Genomic DNA, 23780 nt, shown 5'->3' on the forward strand with positions numbered 1-23780 from the left:
GAGACGCATAGAAAAACTGAAGTTACAAATTTAGAAGACAGACAAACCGGATATTTCCACTTTTAACAGTGCTTTGATGTCATATGATGGATCTCCTGTAGATAGGTTCATGTACACACTATATAAAGGAAATAATACGGTTTTAATAACTGACAATTTCACGGAAGCATGAATATGGTTATATCGATATAATTTAATAAAATTAATTCACCCGAAATATTGATTATATTTAACTCCCCGCCGATGGCGCCTATTAATAAAAAAAAATGAAATTCAACAAAATGACTAATACAGGGCACATCTCTTAACTCGACTTTTTCACGCTCATACATTCATGTTTCAAACAGTTCATGGAACAACGGGTTACAACACATTTCTAATTTTATCCGAGTATACGAAAGGAAAGTACTGTGATCATCAAAAAAATTCTACTTTAAGATTTCCTCCACGTTTTAGACCACAGCCTCGGAAAGCAAATATATGTAAACAATTCGACTTCTACTTAATTTTGGACAGAATGGGAAGTACGTTTTTTGTTTGTCCGGCCGGGTATACGGAAAAACAAACAAACAAAAAAGCTTCGAGCTAAATGTCCGAAGTTTATTTCAAGATTTTATAGCCAGAATTTTTTTTTATTTGAACGAAGTTTTTGCAATTCCACTAAAATACGCGCTATATAGGAGGAAATATCTGGTAAAAATTTCAAGCAACATTTTTCAAAAAATTCAAGGGGAAAAGCAGATTTGTCGAACATGGGGACAAATAATTCTCTATTTGAATTCTCGTAGAGGGAAAAATTTATAATCTGATGATGTTTCACAATTCCAAACACTTTCTCTATGATCGTTATTCAGAAATGAGTTCTCAAAATCGTAAGAACTCATTTTTAATGATTTTCTTGGAAGAGATGTTATAAGAGTAACTTTCTGTCAAAAATTTCACATATAGAAATTGTTAAAAAAAATTATAGAACACGTTTAAAACAGGATTTTTTTTCGGACTGATAGGAATGTACTTAAAAAAATGCACACAAATATATACGAAATAAAAAGTAGATTGTAATATATTTACTTTGTGAATAATAAAGTATATTCTCTGTACAAATGAAGGAAAATAAGCATATACAACAAATGATAAAATAATATAAGAACAGCATTCAAATTAAATAACAAATATTCGGAAATGACAATAAGGATAAAACTATAAAGCACAAATATATTCTTGTCATCAAAAGGGTTTTTCCCACAAGGTGCTAGAAAATAATTAAGCGCCCATATCTTTATATTGTCAAATTCCGCCATTAAGTCTTCCTTAACATTGCAAAGACATTCTACCGAGTTTGGACTAATGGCCATATATATAAAATGATAATCTCAGATGGCATTGCAACATCATTATCATCCTACTCTCCAACAGAATCCACATTTCGTGTGAAAAATTTACATTCAGTTCCAACAAACATACAAGTAGCAGTAATGCAGGACTGCAAACAAAGTCTAGCATGCTTCAACATCTTCAAAAACGATGCCCCAAAATTCCAGAAAACAAAATTCTCCTTAGAAATGCAATAATCATGTGCGCTGATAAAGACCGTAATAAAATCCCAGAAAACCTGAGTATTTACAACATATTATAAAAAAAACACAGCCAATATAGTGGAAAATTCAAATCCAAAGCTGTTCTCTTTAATTGGAAACATAATCTTCCTTCTCTAAAATTCTTTAGAAAAAGTATTATTTGGAACAATTAAACCACATACTTGGTGCAATACTTGTTAAGCCTTTTGTCTTCAAAACCATATACAGACAATTAAATATAATTTCAAATGCATATCGAAAAATTAGAAACCTTTCAAAACAAAATGCAAGATAAATTAATAATATGCTGTGATTAAAGATGGTGCATTTGTAATTGAATAAAACAGAAATAAGTCAAAAAGTTTAAAAATTGAATTTGTGTACATTAAGCACTTACAAGCATTTAAAAAATGTTTCCAAACAAAATTAAAATATTGTATATTAGCTGCTCAGAGAGGTACAAACTTAGCATCAATCTCATAGAAAATGCTAAAGCAAATGGCAACATAAAAAATAATAAACAGTGACTAGCAAAAATTCTTTTTAACCCATCAACAATCAATTGTGACATAGGGATCTATGTTTATTGTCCAGTAAAACTGAGATACATACAATTTTGCAATTATGCTTAGAAGAAAATTTACTAGAGCCAGATAAATAAATTTTCCAATGGTTTTTAGTTGGTCATTGAGAAATCTTAGAAAAATTTATTGACTTACTTCGCAGAAAACTGTCTTTGTTTGGCAGAAATTCATTACCAAGCAGTAATGGATGGTTTGCAACTACAGAAAAGAAAATATTAAAGAATAAGATTTTGCTGTCATATGTGAATTTTCAGAAAATTTCAACAGTGATAAACAGCTGGACAAGGCAACAGGCTATAATCCATCCTTTTGTTATATACTTTAAATGATAAAAGAAATAATAAATTTCTGATTGCATAGAGCACAACTGTTGACCAGTTGATATTTATATCTTTCACAAAAATGAAGAAGGGGGGAAAAATCCTCACATCCTCTCTGACAATAATAATACGAAGAAGAAGAAAAAACTTTTTGAATTTCAGCTTTCATGAGAAAGATTTTAAAGTTAAAAGAGAGTGGCACTTTTCAGTTGCAGCAATGGAAAAGTGCATTGTGATGGAATAGAAGGCTCAGTAAAAAGACTAGCAGCTTGCAAAGACAATATGAACGTCACACCCTTTTTCTTAATGGGTAGTTAAAATAATACTAAGGTAGACTTTGCATACTTAATCCAAGAAGAACATGCTGAATTTAAATTGTTCTTGAAAATTCATTTGATGAATCCTCTATTGAGATGACAAAGTAAAACTATACATTGATTTCCAAAACCATATCACAATTATTTCTGAAATACATTTCAGATGGTTTGGAGGATTGACAAACGGAAGTAACAAGATTACCAAACAAATTTAAATTAGAAAACATATCAGGTTACATCACAACTATCTATGAAGAAACGGATGGCTTATGCAAGTATGTTTTATAGAAAAATGACGAAATTGAAAAAAAAAAAAAAAACATTTTTTTCCCCTCATTTGGAACACGTACATCATTCTCATATTCAAGAAACTCTGATGTCCTATGGATGTCAATAGCGGATAGTGATATCTGCCAAACTAATGCGACTTTTCCATATTTCCAAAGATAAACATAGTTTAATACTTAATAAAAAGTTTTGCATTAGACATTTTATTGTATTCTTCTTTCAGTTTTGCTTTCATATTGATTTCGATGGAAGTATAAATATTAGCTGTTTTTGTATTATTTTGTTGAATACCAGAAATTAATGAAAAACAAGCCTATTTTAAATTATTTCAAGAATTAACCTATTATCAATAATATAATTCCAAATTTATATTTTGCTTGATGATTTAAAACAATTCTAAATGCATGGAATTCCTTTTAAAATATGTACTTTTACAAAAATTTAAAATAAAATATTTGTGTGGATTTTTTCGAAATTTTTTATAAGTCTATAGTAGGCTGCATATCACAAAAGGGGGAAAAAAATTCCGTAGAATGACATCTTTTATGGATAATTAGAAAACAAAAAAGGTTCTGTTTACAATTTTTGAAAATTTTACATAGGTATCATTCAAAATTGAACAGACATATTTCAATGATATTTTTTCATATCTGTATGAATAATATGTATTATTTAATGAAAATCTGAGAGCTATTGTGCACTGATTTGAAATATTCCTCTAAGTATTTCATTGCCACTCGTAAAATATTGCTTCATTCATAGTTTAAGTGCTTACTTGATAATTAAATACATTATGAAAATCAATTTTTTTTATGGCAACTGAACAATAAATGTTTGTATTATTCACACAATTTTAAATTATTTGTCTAAACATGGATGAATGTTATCCTTCCATTTGATTCGTTTCATGAACCAAATTTAAAGTGGCTTATTTTCTAAGATATTACTTAATTTGATGCTGCATATATATTAAAGGGTCCCAGTTATCAGTATATTAATTAAAAACCCATATATCTATGGATATAAGTATTAACTTGTTTCCCAGTTAATGATTATTTTCATATGGTATGAATTATGAATAAAAGAAATCATTAATAATCTATTTGCCCCAATTTTTAATTTTATGATAAAAAGATTTTAAATGACGGAGCATAATAAGTTTATAAAAGGAGAAATGAGTAGAATTTAAAACAATTCACAAATTCAATGAGGACAGAAAGCAGTTATTTCCACAAGAATCACAAAATTATAAATTTTAATCATATAAGAATTTTTAATGTGTAAAATTTGACAAAACCACTATATAATTGATTTTATCTATATTATAAAAATATACTTATACATATATATATATAATATATAAAAAAATATATGTGTTTACATTACATATATATAAAATGTAAACATATATTTTTTAGCAGTTTCACAGCTGAAGAGAGAGCCACACTTTGAATTTTGCTTTTATTTCATCCCGGGAGATATAATTTATGTATAAGCAAGAAGCAATGAGGTACATCAATCTATAGGCGGCACAAGAGCAACAAAGCAAAATATTTTCCCCCGGTCATTATATACTATGAGATTCTGATATGGATTTCTTTACACATATTGATTTAGGTAAAGGAATTATAGGTATCTTTTAAAAGAAATTTTTAGCTTGACAGATTTTAATCCCTTCACTCGGAGCGGGAGAACCACTAATTTAAGCATTTTTACAGAGATTATGTTACATTAAATAAAAAAGCTGGAATTGGATCAAGAAATAAAAGAACATTTTAGAGTTAAATTAATATGGGTTAAATTCGGATAAAATTTAGGAAATAAATTAATTTTAAATTAGATTTAAAAATATCATTACATATATATATGGTGATCCTGCTTTCATCAAGATGATATCCAATTATTATGGACAACAATTATATATATATATATACTAGAATAAAACTATATATATACTAGAATATATATATACTAGAATATTAAAAGGAGGGATCAATTGATCTCTTAGATTTTATTTACGATTACAAATGTTCAAAAATAATGTATAAAAATCTGCATTTATATATAAATGATGTCATAACTTAATAAGCATTTCATAATATTTGAAAAAATATTTTAACTAAAAGATTATTTTATATTTAGATAACATACATAAATATGCATTGTGGTTCAATAAACAGTAAAGAAGGGCAATACTAATTTTCTCTTTTACTGTAACCTGACAAGATGAAATATTAACTGTTTTTCATAATAAGTAGCAAATGCAACAGATTAAAATATATACAATCATCCATGTTATCTAAATAATTTATTAATAATATACAAGATTTACCAACTTAATCTCTGGTAAATTTAAATATTAACATGAGGGACAAAAAAAAGACAGCTATTAAATATGACTGCCCAGTTGATTTTTTAAATTTCTCTTCCATCATTTTGGCTCTTTGAGTCATATATTTCCCATCATCAATATCAGACATGGTTTCTTCCATTCCAATTCCTTGAGACTGGGATTTGTATTTTTGTGAGCCAGCTCTACTGTCAAAAAAAGTTTGATATTGCACCGGGCTCTCTACAATCGGTTGCCGTTCGATCGTACTTTTTTTATTGGGTAAAGGCAAGCCTTTGTCGTATCGTTTGCGTAATCCATAATTTCCCAAAATTTCATATGCTTCGGTAACTTCTCTGAATTTATTGGAAGCTTCCACACTGTCCTTATTTCTATCTGGGTGATATTTAAAACTCAAATCATAATAAGCCTTTTTTATTTCAGCTGGAGTAGCTGATGATTTAACACCAAGTGAATCGTAAAGGTTTGTGCCTTTCTGTTTGTCATCTGAATAATAACGTAGCAAACACTGAGAATGACGAATAGGAAAACTGAAATAGATTAACTTTCGATTTATTAATCTGAACATCAACATTACTTCAACTGACTTCGTGTTTATGTTGTATTGCATAAGCTTGGTGAAAATGGTTACAGTTAAGTGATTTTTTTATTGCCTGTTTCCACCTAAAATTTAAGAATTTAATGATTGAAAATACATTTATGTTTTCCCTCCCACCAGAAATATTTAATACATATAATAAAAACTTTTTTTGCTGATTTTAATTGTTGCTACATAATATTTTAAAGATTTTTTTTTAAACTTTCATGTCTACCCACAGCGACATCAGAATTTCAGTGAAATTACATTATAATAATTTGGCAATGGATTATTTATCATGCTGCACATTACTAGCGTCTCAATCGCAACGTAATCCCTATGGGATGGGCGAATCCATCATGAACCGTACTTTTCACAGGTAGGTACGTTTGCCCGAGAGGGGCAGCAGGGATAAACGTTGGCTTTTAAATGTTGAGTTGTAGCTCAACGCTTATCCCGGTTCATTTGAATCGTTTTTCGTTGATCACGAGGGAATACGTTGTCATTACTTTAGCATGTGAATGTGGATATAGTTTTCCTCTCTATTAATGTCTATTAATAGAGGATGGAAAACGCATCCTTCCACTCCAGCGGAAAACGATTCAATTGAAGCGGGATAAGCGTTGAGCTACAACTCAACATTTAAAAGACAACGTTTATCCCTGCTGCCCATCTCGGTCAAACGTCCCTACCTGTCGAAAGTATGGTTTGGGATGGATTCGCCCATCCCATAGGGATAGACTTTGCGATTGAGACGCTAGTCTGCACATTGTAAATAGCAATCCAGTAAAAATATTCATCAGTTTTTAAGCTAAATATGTCGAATCACAGGCCGGAGCACGTTGCTCCTCCAGAAATTGTATGTTCTTTTTATTTATATATATATATGCCTTTGGGATTTAGTTTTAGTCTTTTACAATGAACTAGTTTTTACTGACTATTCTTAATAAGGCTCTTAAAAATACTGTGGATCAGAATGTTTGTAAGCGTGTGCATCCATCAGATTTTTAAACATCATTAAAAGAAACATTGAAATGTGTAAAGTTTTTCTATATATTAGTTTATTATAGTGTTTCTGCATATGTATTCTTTTACTTTTTATATATCATTACAAAGTATTTTTTTCATCATATAAGTATGTTGGCAAAGAAAAAAAATCTAAAAAGATGGAGTTCTAAATGGAAAATGTTTCCTTATCATTTTAATGAAATTTTTTTGTATATCCACTTGGCTTTTACTTTTTATATATCATTACAAAGTATTTTTTTCATCATATAAGTATGTTGGCAAAGAAAAAAAATCTAAAAAGATGGAGTTCTAAATGGAAAATTTTTCCTTATCATTTTAATGAAATTTTTTTGTATATCCACTTGGCTCATTCCACGAATTTTAAAGCCAAGTTACGATTTCTTTTTGTATTATCATGATTTGGCACATATTTTTAATGAAAAATATCTTATCTTTCTATTTTTAATAAAATATCTTGTAATTTACTTTCTCTTGTTAAATTTAAAATTTTAATTACATTTTTAAAAAAATACATATTTTAAAATTTTTGATTAATTCCATGAATAGTTGGCATCATTATAAATTGCATGATAATGGTATAAATATAAATTTAGGATGATAATGATTTCATTGCTAAAAAAGAAAAACTAAAGTTTCTTTTCTATTAAATAACAACCTTGAATTAATTTTAATTAATACAATATATACATTTTTATGAAAGTAAACATGAACAATAATATAAAGATTCCACTAATGTATCTTAAAATAATAGGATAGGATAGTTATTAAATAATAGGATCTGTTTCTCCTTTTAAACTTGAAAAAGCTTCATTTGTTTGGTCTGCATTGCTGTCAAGTTCGAGTTCCAGTAGGAATCACCGAACTTGCTTTTACCTGGATCTTTTTCGTATCTGAGATCCACAGAAATCAGCATTTCTTGGATAGGAGAGGGTCCAGATGAATGAAGAAAAGTTACTTTTATTTCATCAATATTGTCATTTTTCTTTAAAACATATCCAAGCCACCAGTTTCCTTTATAGACAACAGTGATGTAGCCTGAAATGCCTATTAATATAAGCTTATCAGAAGATTTTGACTCATCTTTTTCAAAATCTTTTGAATCCAAAGAAAATTTTTTCACTAATATTTTAGATGTAGATATGAGAATGAATGTAAGATATTGTTGTGTTCCCTTGATGGGCAATGCTTGATCAAAGCAGTATTTCAAGAAATACTTTGGTTCAATCGTGTCTTCTTGAGTTGGATTTGAAAAATTCTTTGTAGGTAATGTTTTTGCCCATTCAAAAAGCTATAGTGATGTTTGAATTTGATTTTCACAGGGTCTTCGCAAACTGGCATGAGCTGTCACTCTCTTTATAAAACCCAGGATGTGTAGCGTCATAAAAAAAAGTTTTTAGAATTTTTTTTTTTTTTAGGATTTAGGTTTTATTATTTTATAATGATTTTTTTTTTTATTTTTATAACTTTTATAGACATTTTTTCCCCCAATAAAATCTCTTTATATATAGTCTTGTTCTGAGCAATGCGCAGTATTAAGCCATTGAAGTTAGGAGCATGAAATTTGGGAAATTATTTTTGGGGCATTAGAGACACACTAAGAACGGAATTCTCAAGTTTTTAATTTGAAGTTTAATTTTAAAAAATAGAATTTTAATGTGTTTTCATCATAACATCAAAGCATATTATCGCATAAAAATTAAGAAAAGCCTTTGAATCGCATAAAAATGAATAGCTTATGAATAAAAAAAAATTTGTTTGATTGAATGTAATTTTTTTTTAAAAATTAGTTACGGACGCAGTTTATAACAAAGATTTTTATTATAATGAAATTTAAAATGATAGTGCTTCTTTGAATCATTAAATCACATTATTCTGCAACTGTTAAAATTGTAGTAAAAGGGGGGGAAAAAAAGGCTTTCTTTGCTTTTATTTAAATTAAAAGAAATTATAAAGCTTGTGTATTGAATAAAATTCTTCGTCTGATAAGTTTTTTGAATTTTGAAGCAATGCTATATATTGTCTCACTCTGGCTTCAAGAATGACTGTTTTAAAAAAATGCTTCAATTTGCAATTTGACTTTCTCCTATTCAAAATTTAGAGAAAATATTGCAATCATCAAATAATTCGAGATTTTAATGATTCTTCACGTTTCATACCTCTTTGAATTCGAAAACACATTTTTGGAAATTGTCTGTCTGTGATAAAGATAACACAAAAACACTTTGAGCTAGATGGATGAAATTTGGTATACAGTCTTCATACCAAACTTGTAAATTCTGATCAAATTTTCAACACCATTCGTGTAGAGGAAATCTGTTTGTCTGTCTGACTATTCGAATATAAGTTAGCATGATAATTACAAAACAAAGAGAGCTAGATACTTAAAATTTAGTACACAGATTTAGTATCTATTATATAAACATCTATCAAATTTTGAGCGAAATCTAACAAGGGTTCGCCACATGTCATCTGTACTTTCAGAAATATGTAGATGCGATAACTCAAAAATATAGCAAATTTGGTAAGTAATTTTGTGAATATAAGTGTAGTTTTGAGTCAAATTTTTGTTTTAATCAATTTAGAAGAATGCGTCCAGAACCCAAATTTGCTTTTTGGATACTTTCAACCGCATGCCAGTGATTACTCCCAAATCATTTACCAACGATCACACGATAGAGGCAGTAAAAATATTTAATTCATGCCTAGTGTTAATATTCTGTAACTACTATCCAATGCCTCACAAGGCATTTCCTGGCAATATGCAAGGAAGTTTTGAGGAGATGTTCCGACTGATTTATTTCCGTATTACTTCTAACTACAGAGCTTAATTTTTTAAAACTTGTTTTCATTATTTATGAAAACTAGGTCTTGTCAAAGCATTTTCATTTCTTCAGAAATTATATATATCGTTTCTTCTGCAATTTTTTTTTTTAAGTAAAAATTTTTGCTTATAGATTAAAAAGCAGGTTTTCATTAAATTTTAGGAACATTAAACATTCTAAAAAGACTTTTACTGCAGTTTAGAAATAAGAAGCGATAAGACAGTTTCTTTTTAGTCTGATCATTTTTGAACGCTGCTATTATTTTTTTTAAAAAAATAATTTAAAAAACTTATTTAGAACATGGCATTGTTCTATCACCAGCTTCATGGCATTTTGGCCAGTTGTATGATAATAGTCATAGGAATGCTTTAGTTTTTAGCTTTATAAAATTGCAAATAAATGATTACTTAATATGCATTCTACCCCACCATGTTGGATCTTAATTGTTGTCGCTTATATAAAAATCAAATACAAAATTTGTAGTCATGCTGAGCTTCTACATCTTAATCGGCATTTTCAGAAATGATGTCTCTATCTGATATTTTATTTTAATTTTAAGAAATGTTGGAAAAGCTCACAGATCCTTATTAATCTTTTAAAAGTTGACTTAATATTTTTGGTTTTTTTTCATATTTATGATTATTTCTATGCTTTTATCAAATCCAAAAAGGTAGAATTTTATGATAGAAGATGTTGAATACAGAATATATTATATTGATGAAATACAGAAATAAATATTAAAATTTAAAAAAATAAACATTTAAAATTAATTAACAATTTTTTTTTCAATAAAAACTATGCAATATTATAAAACAGAAAAAAATATATATTATGATTAATATGTGCACAGTTTATGTATGCATACTTATACAAAGGTGCTTAATTTTTGGGTAAAAGTACTTAATTTTTGCAGCAGTTTCTCACTATGCACCCAGAGGATCCATCTCCATCGTACTCCATCACAAGGCCCTTCACCATGAGCTGTGGCAAAAAAGTGCTACTCTCCTTCCACTTTAAATCTTGATGAAAGCATAGGTTTAGGAATTTTTTATACTGGGTAGCAGATCCATCGGAAAAATAAAAGATTTTGTTTGGAAGATTTTCAAATCTGGGTGTCAAAAAATGTATGTTTCTCATGAAAGTTGTACACAGTAACTGCATTGTACTCTAAGGAATCAGAAATAATTATGTACCTGATATGTTTGTTTTGTTTTTTTCCTCTTTGAAATATATAACTAAAGGATGTGACCTACTGGCATGTCCATTTGTAGACCTATGCTTCATCATGTAGGATTATGCTGTAATTTTCAGAAAAAAAATCGCAGATGGCAATGAACTATTCTTTCAGATTTTCTTTTGTGTAATTAAGGAAAGATCTCTGCTGCTTGGCAATGAAATAATCATGCTAACCTAAAGAGGACAACCTGTTAGAAATATATTCTTCTGTATAATTTTCAAAAATCTGTAGGTTACAACCGCCAAATGTAAACCTTTGGTGGAATCGTACTTTTTCAACTGAATTTTCAGCAAAGGATTTTCCCAAAATTTTGCATATCTCACTTCAACCTGGACAGTAAGCACATTTTAAGCACATATTGCAATCAATATACGATGGATTACAAAGCATTTTTTCAAGGTACTATTTGTAATTTTGCATTTTACCATTTGTTACTATCTTCAATTAAGTATTTTCTATCATTAGTTTCATGTTTTGGTATATAGCACATACAGAGGCAGAGTGTGCCAATTTGACTAGCTAACACACAGTGTGTAGGTTTCAATTCAGCATATTTAGAGAAACTATTTTTTTGTTGATAAATTTGTTCTTAAGATGATTATGTGCTTCTTTAGTGATGTTACACACTATGAGTCTTAGAAATTTTTGATTTACTACCATCTGTTTCAGTAACCATCATACAATTTTTAAGATTCGTCATTGGCCTAATTTTATCATTCTGATAAAATGAATGTATAATTCCAACTGTCTCAAACGGCAAACTTTTTCCTGGTTTCAAATTTGGACCTTTTGAGAAGCCCTTTTTTAAAAAAAATCTTTTTTATTGCCTGACCATGTAGTTTGATGCATTTAATTCATGCATTATCTTTCTAATGCTTCAAATTTTCAGTAAACATGTTAGTAGTATTAATTTTTTTGTCCTACTTGTACAACTAAGAAACTTAATTTTCAAATTTTTAACAATTTCTGATTTTTTTTAGTGCTTTTATCATTCTCTGATGAAGAACTTTCAATAGTAGTAACAAAAAATTCATGTTTCATAGTTGAGGAAATTTTACTTCCAATGTGCCATAATACTGGACTTTAATTTCCTTTCAGCAATGGGAGAATCACCCAACTATTCAAGAGATATATTAAGTGACTAAATAACTGTTGAATGTATTATAAATGTGTGTCATTGTTCATACTTTTTAATACAGTAATTCTGCATTTTTGGACCATTGACTATTTAATATAATTCAGGCTTCTATGAAGAGATATTTCTCAGTATTTTCCTGTTTCTAACAAAGTTATTTATTTTCTATAATGGATTACAACACTGTATCACAATGCATTTGTTTCTATATTTGAGAAAGACATACATACTTAGTGTTAAATTATCAATCACTTGCTAAAAAATTAACCTGTAACATTAAACATGATTAAAAAAAAATAAATTTTGCATTCTCATAATCAATTTTAAATCACTTTCAAATTTCCAATAGCATTTTCACTTACTGACGCTCTAAAATATAAACAGCATTAATTTTAATGAATAGGTCATCTTTAAGAACTAGCACACTAACTTATCACTCACAACTAACTCAGAATATATCCACTCAGGAATGACTGTATTCATTGCATTATATTCTATTGAAAGCAACAGTGAAATATGTAAAGTATATGAACTTGTTACAATAATTTAAACAGGCTAAGATCTCTCATATAAATGCAATTCTTGCAAATTGATAATAAATTTATATTTAATTTTTTTTCAAATATTTCATAAAAATAATTTATTTATTATAAGTTATACGTCATAATTAGAATAATTATTGTAATTATTAATTTAATTTATTATTTAAATTTTATTAAAATCATTATTTTATAAAAAAGATATCCAGTTTTCATTTTTTTGAAAAATGAAGCCATTGCCATTCCAAATTTATATTTTGCCCTTGATTTATAACAATTCTCACTATTAATGGAATTAATTCAAAAGTTTAAAAATATGTACATTTAAAAAAAAAATTAAATTTTTTAATTTAATTTTGAAAACTTTTATTATATCTAAACCTATGTAGTATTGAATATCATAGGAAAGAGTATTAAAAATGTTGTAAAATGGCAAACACCCCAAGCTTCTAAACCAATTAAGAAAGTTTTTGCAGCTATTTAATTAATGCTGCTCCCTGTTTTTTAGCACCATTCATTAGAACTTTAGATCAATATAATTCATAAATGACTTTACATATCTAAATAAAATTTTATATTTTTCGTATTCTATTTCAATAGTATACTTGTGCCAAATTTCAAGAAAATCTGAATTGGTGAAGATAAAAATGGCTTCAAACAGTCATTATGTAACATGCGGTAGATTAAAAAGCATTATTAAAAAAAAAAAAAAAAAAAAAACTTTTTTTACAGTAGGTATTTATTTAGTTCTATTAATTTAATGTGAAGCTGAAAAAATGTGCGAATTTCCATTCTTTATCAATAATTATATCTTGTGCCCTTTGACAAAGAAGAAAGGAATTTTCTTTTATTTATGCAACATCATGAGTTGTTGTTTGTGTGTGTGTATTTACAGAGATCTTTACCATTATTATCAAAAAAAAAAGTATCTCTTAGTATTATAGGCCTACAAAGATAGTGACATTCTTTGAATTTAGATTATTATCATGTGAGAACATGATGTTGTTTTGGTTAGGGAGTTTTGAAGCTCGGATTCACGTAGACAATGAATAAAGCATAAATGGCAGTCTTCATCATCATCTTTTGATTGCATATGTTTTTTTACCTGCTTTTACCAGTCCTGCATTATTATTATGTATGCTTCATTGAAAGCAGATGCGCTTTTAAAAGGCTGACCTGCTTTTACCAGTATTGCTTTATTATTACGTATGCTTCTTTGACAGCAGATGCGTTTTTAAAAGGTTGACGTAAAACTTTGACATCATAGCTGTTATTTCATCTCAAAATTGGTCGAGCTCCAAAACTTTGTTTGCCAGCTAGAAAAATTGAAAATAAAAGTCTAAAAAAATTATCATTATGTTTATATATATGTATACGGATAGAAACCGATAGAGAAGTCTCGAGATTGTTTCAAACCAGTTTAAACTGGTTAATGACAAATTAACTAAGACAAATAATATGATTTAAAAAATAATAATGTTCTTGCATGATAACTTGAAATTGCGATCGTAGATTCCATTTTAATTTTTTAAATTGTTTTATCTACAAACAGTTGAAGATTCTAATAGAATGTTCAATGAAAGTCACCATTAATATTTTTTTAGACTCCACTTGGATTATAAAACACAGTTTTAAGAACCTAGGATTTGAATTTAGTAAAATGTGTTTGATGTAAAGGAAATGATCCTTGAAATCATTGTCTTTCAGTATAAATAATTATCTGGTCACTTTATTTTAATGAATTTTACTATTGATTACTAAATTCTTTTACTGAAATTTTTCATATGTTTCTGTAGCATATTTTTTTTTTTTTTTTCATTTGTTCTAGTTTTACAATGAAGAGGAGGCAAAAAAGTACACCTCAAAGTGAGTTCTATATTACACATGTCAACTTACATTTTAGCATCAGGATTCTTTATTAACTGATTTTATGTGAATTTCATTTGCTGAAAAAATATGACTTATTATTTTAGCTTTTATTAGAAAAAAAGTATGAGTTGGTTTGTTGTTTAAGTTAAAACTAATAGCAAAAAACTTTTCTGTAATCAATTACATTAGTTGGTTGAAAAAGGTACACCAACAGTCTTTTAAATTTATTATAGCTTAATTGAAAATTAGAAATAAGAATAATCAAATACGCTAAAAAGAAAAAGTATTTTGATCATGACGAAACTCATGTGATATTCTTGAGCGAACTTGGCTGGCACTATCTTTTTGCGGTATTTTTCCATTAGCCTGGAGCAAATGTCGCCAATTGTGAACCAAATGCGAATTTGGCATAAGAAATTTGGCAGAATTCTACATTATTTGACAATTTTTCGCTTGCGACCGACTAACGGAAAAGTACCCTTTTTGCAGATGTTCAAGTAATTTGCTGTCTGGTAAGTATTCTATCTGCATTGATATTGATGTCATGTCATATTGAATTTGTTTATCAGTTTGTACTTATAATCATTCAGTATCACAAATTTTCAGGGAAACTGTCTAATTGATATCGTCTAACTGCAAGAGTAATTGTTATATTGTTATTAAAGTTTATGAAATCATTAACCTTGCATCATCAAAATGGTATTGCATATTTTAAATATTGCTTTAAATTATTTCCCCCCATTAAAATTATAGTTAATTTATTTGCAGCTATCTTGTTAATTTATAAAGATCCAAGATATATAAAAGTCTTTTCAAAAAGTTAAAAATTAAGTATATTATTTAATCTTACATATTTATTTCAAGATAGGAAAGGCTCAAAACATGTTTTATATAAATTGTTAATTTTGATGTGAATATTTTCTTTTTTCATGGATTCAAATATTTGCCCAGCTACTGGAAAAAATTCTGTTTTAGCTGTTTATCTTTTGTACTGGTCTTTCATGGCTTTTGAAAATAACTAAAAAATCATTTTTAGACTTGCCTAAAAATAACCTATTTTCTAAATATAGTTCTCGAATGATTGAAATTCAAGTGCAGATGGCTGAAAGAGCCATTGAGTTGCTTGCATTACCAAATGATCAACCAAGCTTTATACTTGACATAGGGTAAGCATTTGTTTCATATATGAGATTCATATTGGTATATAATTATTGCATTAGCATGTAAGGATGTAAAAACATCTTGTAATGGAGGCTTTAACTTTTTAAAAAGATGTAAAAATAATTAAATGAGCTGGTTAAAATTGCTGTACTAAGAATCCATGCTGTATTAAGTGGCATGAGCATTAATGTTGTGGTCATGGTAATTAGTTGAAATGTTAGAATTAAAATATTGTATGAAATTATATATATATATATATATATATATATATATATATATATATATATATATTCAGGGTTTCATTATAAAATGAACAAGCATTTATTTCCTTAACTATTATAGTGAAGTTTTATCAAATAAAGTATATATCAAATTATCCAAATGTATGAGGATACTTTGACTCCTGTAGTGAACATTTTATGCGGCCATCGTAGCCTGAATCGTGAATGAGAAAAATGTTTTTCTTATACTCTTCTATAAAATGAAATACTAAATATGATTTAAAACATTATTTTTTGTTACTATGCAATTCAAACCTACCTTTTTCCATCATATGTGTAAATGTCCCCCCCCCTTCTTTTAAAAATATCATTATTTCATGGCTATATATTTTTTTATTTGGAAATAGCCTGTTATACTCCCATTATTGAAAAGATAATGATTTTTTATAACTTATGATTTTTATTTCTTCTTTCTTTTTATGAGATATTAAGCTTAAAGTAATTTTTATTTCTTTATTAGATTTGTCATGTAATTGGAAAATGGTAATCACATGAATAATTCATATACATTTAATTTTAAAGCTATAGATATATTTTTTGAATGACATGTGCTAAAGTAACTTAGTTATATAATTAAATTAAATAAATTAATCTACATTATTCCAATTAATATGATAAGCAAGCCAGCTTCCTGCTAAAAGCAATTAGTAAATTAATAACAAAATTTGGAAAAATATGTTGTCAAGTTTTAGCATTATGTTTTAGTTGTGGTTCTGGATTAAGTGGAGAAGCTCTTGAGGAACAAGGACATTATTGGGTTGGCATTGACATTAGCAGAGCTATGCTTGGTAAATATCCCAGTTTCTTGTTTGCTATTCAAGTTTTTCAGCTTCTCAACTTCATAAACTATATAAAAAAAAGTAAATATTATATAAAGAATTTTGTTGTGAATTAATGAATTACTCTTATCAATGAGTTTGGATTCCTTATTTTGTAATTTGTTTTTCATACATAACATAGGACTATTTTAGAATTAAATGTCAGTTCATTTTTCTTTTTCCCATTAAATTTGTAAAGTGTAGATTTTTAAAATTAAGGTAAGATATATCTCAAATTTTATTTTATAGTAGCTGTTCAATTTAAATGTAAATTAACTCTGTTGATGTCATAACAAGGGATAGAATTTTCATAAATTCTTACTGTTCTGACTGAGAAATCTTTATTCTTATTAAATAATTATTGTATCAAAACTTTTTAAGTTGGAACTATTCTCTCAGAATCCTATTTGTAAAAATTTTTAGAGTTTATATATAATAATGGTTATCAATTTTTTTAAATGCTTTTTGAATGATTCCCTACTGGCCAGCAATTCATCATTTACCAATGTATATACTTCAGGTTTTTATGTTTTGAAGAGTCATTTCCTAAAATAGTTTGCTTATCATGCTACATTTTAAATTATTAATAGTGAAGAGTATTAACTATGGCAAGGCTTAGAAATAGTACTTGCTGAAGAAAATTTAAAGATATTTTATAAAATGGACAACAAGGGATTTTTTTTTGTTAATGAAATTGCTTGAAAACTGAATGTGTATCACATTATTATACACTTAATTACTGAAATTTAATTATGACAGTCTTCAAGGTTTTCAAAAGAAATTCGCAGTTAAGCCTCAGAATTTCAAAATAGGAACAGTTAAACATATTTATTGTATTCACAACTTCTGAGAAATTATGTAGAAGAGTATTAGAGGGCTAAAAGTTGTAATTTCAGGTTCAGTGTGTGCATGTGTTAAGGATATATTTTTCGTAGCACAACTTAATCATTTTTAGAATATCAAATATTTTTTAATTAAATTAAAAAAAATTGCAATTATTACTAAATAGCTTTAATTGCCTCAAAATTGATTTATGACAAAGCTAAAAGTAAGATATTTATAATTAAACCCTCACTTAGTAACTTATTTTTATAAATCATTTATAACTTTTCAACTTAGTAATTTGTTTAAACTTTTTTTTTATTGATTTCATTAAGTTGGCAAGGAATGCTTAGACACATACATTTTAAAATTTTGAGTAGCATGGAGAAAAATTCTATCCTTTTCTGTTTATCATAAGTGCTTAATGCATCTTTTAACAGACATAGCCAAAGAAAGAGAAGTTGAAGGTGATATTCTTCTGGCAGACATGGGACAAGGATTGTGCTTTAGAGCAGGAGCTTTTGATGGAGCTATAAGGTAGCATATTGTATTTAGTTCTGCTTGAAATTTCTTAACATACAAATAAAAGAAAGTGAAATAAAAACTTTTGTTGGAATTGTTTAACACATTTGCTGCCACTGACGTGCTGCAGATAATATATAATTGTACGAAGCCATCTATGTTATTAGATGACACCTTCTTTGCTGCAGTTAAAAGATAGCAAAGAAGGGATCATCTAATTAGACAGAAGGCCCGTATATCAGGCTTGAACCATGGCAGTGAACATGTTAAAACCTAAATGAACTTTTTTATCTGATTTTATTCTAATAAGTTATAGGGGAAAAAATAAATCCTTTTTAAATATACAGTTATTTGTTTCAAAGTCATTTGGAAAAAATCACGTATATGTCATCTAATTTGCAACTTAATTTTCAATTCAGGACACACTGCTTATGTTTTTATGAAATGTTTTAACATCCTAGGGGAAATTTTTGTGAGTAAAAAAATTTTCTTTATTGATTATCTTTATTTATGCTGCCATAATTCAAAATAAATTTTAAAATCATGAATCAAGAAAATTTGAAATTTAGGTCTTCAAAAAACAATAAATAATATGTGAAAATTTTATTGCATTATACAAATTTAAAAAGCTTAAAGATATTAATTTGAAACTTATTTACTCAGATTTTTATTTTCTTAACTTAGTTATAAATTCTTAAAAAAATATCAAAAAGTTTAGATTAAATATTATTCTGAACAAGATATGTCTATATTTATTTCTCTTCCAAGAGTTTTATTTTTATATTTATAAAATCAGAATTCAACTGAGATGAAAAGCACTTGCAGTTTTAATGGCATTCGAAATATGCACTCAATTACTGCATTTTTCTAATTATTCAATTTATTTAGCTAGTCGTGTAATTTGTGTTTTTTATAATAATATATCAAAGTTATTAATATTATTGAATTTTTATTTTAAATTCAATAAAAAGTCATGATAAACCACTAGAATTATTTTAGTCATGTGGCCCATGGGTAGTTTTTTTTAATGACTATACTGCTTCATAAAAACGGAACAGCTATTTTTTATTCATTGTAATTTTATCTAATAAGAAAAAAATTCGTTATTAAACAGAGAGATGATATTTTTAATTCTAAAATTCAATTTCTTCTGCATTATTTTTTTGTTAAATTATATAGTAGATTATTTTTTATAATATCTGAACATTACATCTTATATACTATCAAGTTAGAAGATTTGATTTTGCAGCTGTAGATTTTTCAGAAAAGTGTTAATTTATTCTTTTTGCCAACTCCATTATTAAATTGTCTAAACATTGTAAATAGTATTTTAATTAATTACACTTAAAATGATAACAGTATTCTCAATGACGCTACATTTTGAAATTAACTGTAGATGCAAGTTGGAAGTAGTTGTGCTATGAATCTGCAAAGCAGATTGTTAGTGTAATGTAAAATTTTTCATCCCATACAGGAACCGAATGAATTCCATGAATTTTAAACATTGTTTCATTACACAAGATACTGACTTCTGGTATTTAAAATTAGTTTCTGTACATATCAAAATACATGAGTATCATATTCAGGACACTTTAATTTTGTGTTATGGCACACTTGTATATCTTTCCATATTGTCTTGATTATAGCTTTAACCAAAATTTGTTTTAATAAAAATTTGAAAATCTTACATAGTCATATTTTTCTTTTCCTTATTATTTTGATAAACACTGTATATATGAAATTTTGCCTGCTGTCCTTTGCATAATTATTTGAAAAAATTTTTTTAATAGTATTTCAGCTCTCCAGTGGCTTTGTAATGCAGACAAAAAAGATCACAAACCAGCCAAGCGATTATATACTTTTTTCACTTCTTTATACGGATGCTTGGTAATGAAGTCATTTATTACTTTCATTTTGTTAATTTTTAAAACAAAAAAAGAAGCATTTTGATTATTCCAATTATATTATTAGTACATACAATTCCTGTAATAATTTGTCATCATAAATGTTATTAACACTTCTGAATTTATTTTTGATATTTATTAGGTTTGAGAGTTATCATTACAACAATTTTTATTAAATGAATTTATGGACTTTTAATCTGTATAAAATTATGATGCTTCTTTGTAGAGTCGAGGAGCTCGTGCTGTCTTTCAGTTTTACCCTGAAAATGCAACGCAAGTAAGATGTTTATTTTTTACTTTCATATTTGTTAATAATGGAAACTGAAATTCATATTGATATTATATTACATTATGTTTAAGCCAATATTTTTATATCTATTACAAGCTAATATTTCATATTTTCTTTTTCATTATAATTGATAAATGAAAATCTTCATATTTGCAAATATTTTCAATTGTGAAAAGCGAAGTCTTTTGAAATCTCTGAACAGTAATTAATTAATTTGAATAGTAATTTCAATTGCTTCTTGGATCAATTTTGAAATTACTGTTCGTTTCATGTTAATACTTTGGTGTTTGGTTGGTTTTAAACCACAGAAGGATGAAATGGTTGAAGTAAAAATAGAAATTTTCTGAAGACTTTTGTTTTATATTTTCCTTCCTTTCATCTCATTTTTATTTTGTTGATATTGAAGTTAACTTAAAAAAATGTGCAAACACATAGAAGATTTTCATATTTTAAAAAGTTATTAGCGGCTGTGGACTTTGTTTACAGAATTAAGTAGTCAGTTCACCAAACTGATTAGAATATAAGCCCATCAAACATTTAATGCACAATAGAAAAAAAATAGCATTGTGGTGACATGGGAATAATACTGCAAGACACTAGAGATAAACATTTTTTAATAGAGCTAATAGTTTAAACTAATATATATTAATGATAAGAGTATAATTATAGTAAGAGATTAAATTAACTGTACTCTATTAAGCTAACACTTCAAAATTAAAATAATATGCAGTAAGAATTATCCAAATATTTAAAAAAAAAAAAAAAATTAAGCAAGACCTGATACCTCACTTTTGAATTAAGAATGCAATATGTATAATCTAATATGAATAAAAATTTATAGCCTTTCTCACCCTCAAATCAGTTTCTGTTCCAAAATAACATTTAAAAAATGCATCTGTGTGAAATTTTCTACTTAAGTATTGATCCATTTGGTAATTTATGTACTTCTATTATTTTTCGTTTTTGAAATGCCTAGGTATTTAAAAAGTTTTCTATGATGTTTAAGTATTGCAAACTTGATTGTTAATTCCATGTATAATTTCGGAACACCTCAGTCTCCTACTTCTGTGAAGGCATTTGTTGATATTAATAATTTTATTAGTTTGTCAGTTATTATGTGTCCTCATACACATTTTCATTTCAAAATGGAAGTTGTGTATTTCTGTTTTGTGACTTTTCAGATTGAACTTGTCACTACACAAGCTATGAGAGCAGGGTTTGGAGGTGGGCTGGTTGTTGATTATCCTAACAGTACCAAAGCTAAAAAGTAAATATATTTTTTTCATTACATACACATAAAGCATTAAGTTTTATGCCACGTTCTGAAACTAGAAATATTTGGACATTTGAATGAATAATATAAAAATATTTTATCGATATCAAAGATTAGTGATAATGTTAAATTATGAAAGATACCATTTTTTTTACCATAAATTCTCAAAAATGTTTAGCACATGGTAGAAAAACATTGAAAAAAAAAAGTTAGAAATATTCACAAATTTTTTTTTCTGTCCAGATATTTCCTTGTGCTTCTAACAGGTGGCCCACAGAAATTGCCTGCTGCTTTAGGAACAGATGAGGAAGTAGCTCGACAAGCCAAATATTCTAAAGCTCAGTAAGTTGTTTTCAAGCTTTGTTTCTCTTTAGACCTTCAAAATTATTGCAGAAGATAATCGAACAAAGCCCAGTTATTGAACAAACTAGAAAGCTTTAAATTACTACATAAAACAATATTTTTAAATATTCTAAGCTAAAGCTTGTTTTTAAAAGATGCAAAGCATTTTTATTGTTTATGTATCAAAATGTAGTCGAGACAAAAAGTTTTTAAATTTCTACAATAGAGCCAGCTAGTTTCAATTTAAGTAAAATAAAGATTTATTTTACTTTTCTCTATAACCAGGAAGAAAGACAAAATTAAACGTGGTGAATCAGTGAAAACATCAAGAGATTGGATATTAGAGAAAAAGGAACGAAGGCGACGTCAAGGAAAGTAAGTTATGATGTTTAGTTGCATCTGTTTTTAAAAGAAAGAGGTATATTTTTTTTCATCCTAAGCTGCTAAGATAATCCCCCCCCCCCTCATCATATACAAAATGTGCAATTGTCAAATTTGAAATTTTTATTAATTACTATATTTTAAACTTCGTACAGTCCAAAAATGTTTCCAGCTAAAAAGATAATTTGGTATGTGGTCTTTTAAAAGATTTCAAAATTTGTCCTTACATTTTGTAGTTAACATTTGAAACAAATCCAAAGGACTGACAAGCATGTACATTAATGTACACACATTAATTAAAAAAAAAAAAAATGCATCTATTTTGGATTCAGTTGGCTTAAAAAAAAGTGTACTCTATTTTTATATTATTTTCGATTTCTATACTTGGAAGCACAAAACATTCAAGGGGAGGGGGAAAAAAAGCCTTTCAATACCACAACTACTTAAAAAAAAAAAAAAAAAAAAAAAAATGGAAGAAAGGAGATTATTCCAGATACTATATTAAGTTATTTTCATGATAAAATTGATATTTGAATTTCTATGCTACTTACTATAATTTTTTTTTTCTTTCAGGGAAGTGCGTCCAGATACAAAATATACAGCAAGGAAGAGAGCTGGAAAATTTTAATCTTGATTTTCTAAATTGTAAATACATATTTATAAAACAATTATCAGTATTTTCTTTCTAAAGACTGTCCAGACAAAATTAAATTTTTCAAAGTATTTTGTTAAAATATTTACAAATGCTACATAATTGAATAATAATTTATATCCATTTCAGCATTTCCTTCAGTAATAATTCTAGAAAATATTTTACACAAGATTAAATTTTTTCAAAAATTCTTTTCACACTAATATAGTTTTTTCTTACACTTTCCTGTTTGACTGGCTTCTGCAGAAGAAAGATGATATCCTTCTTGAATATGAATTGCATCTATTAATTTCTCCATTTCATGCAAGTTGAACTACAATAATTATTAATGGCAAATCTCTGAAGCCCTTTTTTTCTTTATACAGCTAACATTCACTATGAAATTTGATGGTGCATAACTTATCTAATTCTCAAACATACAACAACTATTTTCTCCTTACCCATAAAAATTTAATATACATATTTGATATTATAACTAAAAAACTTAAATACATATCAAGGAGACTAACAGGTTACAAACAAGCACATCAGCAGGAAATGATGTTCATGAGTGAAAATTTAAGTTGTTTTAATCACTAATTAACAAGAACCAGTATTTTATATAACAAAGATTGAATTTACATTATAAGCAACTATTATAAAAGGCTCAATTCATTTCTATGAATGAATTTTTATAAATTTTATCTGAATT

The 23780-nt window shown here is 27.3% G+C and overlaps 2 protein-coding genes across 2 annotated transcripts; one reads left to right on the forward strand and one right to left on the reverse strand.

The window, feature by feature from the left end:
* Window positions 1-5377: 5377 nt before the first annotated feature.
* On the reverse strand, window positions 5378-6048 carry LOC129965994 (dnaJ homolog subfamily A member 4-like). The gene has a single exon (XM_056080323.1). It carries the CDS (start codon window positions 6044-6046, stop codon window positions 5423-5425), a length of 624 nt encoding a protein of 207 aa, XP_055936298.1. The 5' UTR covers window positions 6047-6048; the 3' UTR covers window positions 5378-5422.
* A 632-nt stretch (window positions 6049-6680) lies between these two features.
* On the forward strand, window positions 6681-23105 carry LOC129967085 (probable 18S rRNA (guanine-N(7))-methyltransferase). Its single transcript, XM_056081753.1, has 11 exons — window positions 6681-6872; window positions 14604-14641; window positions 15715-15810; window positions 16792-16874; window positions 18167-18263; window positions 20039-20135; window positions 20379-20429; window positions 21623-21708; window positions 21958-22056; window positions 22342-22431; window positions 23011-23105. Exons 1-11 carry the CDS (start codon window positions 6831-6833, stop codon window positions 23063-23065), a joined length of 834 nt encoding a protein of 277 aa, XP_055937728.1. The 5' UTR covers window positions 6681-6830; the 3' UTR covers window positions 23066-23105.
* Window positions 23106-23780: the final 675 nt, after the last annotated feature.

The sequence above is a fragment of the Argiope bruennichi genome, chromosome 4 (assembly GCF_947563725.1).
Source record: "Argiope bruennichi chromosome 4, qqArgBrue1.1, whole genome shotgun sequence".
NCBI classification, from domain to species: Eukaryota; Metazoa; Arthropoda; class Arachnida; order Araneae; family Araneidae; genus Argiope; species Argiope bruennichi.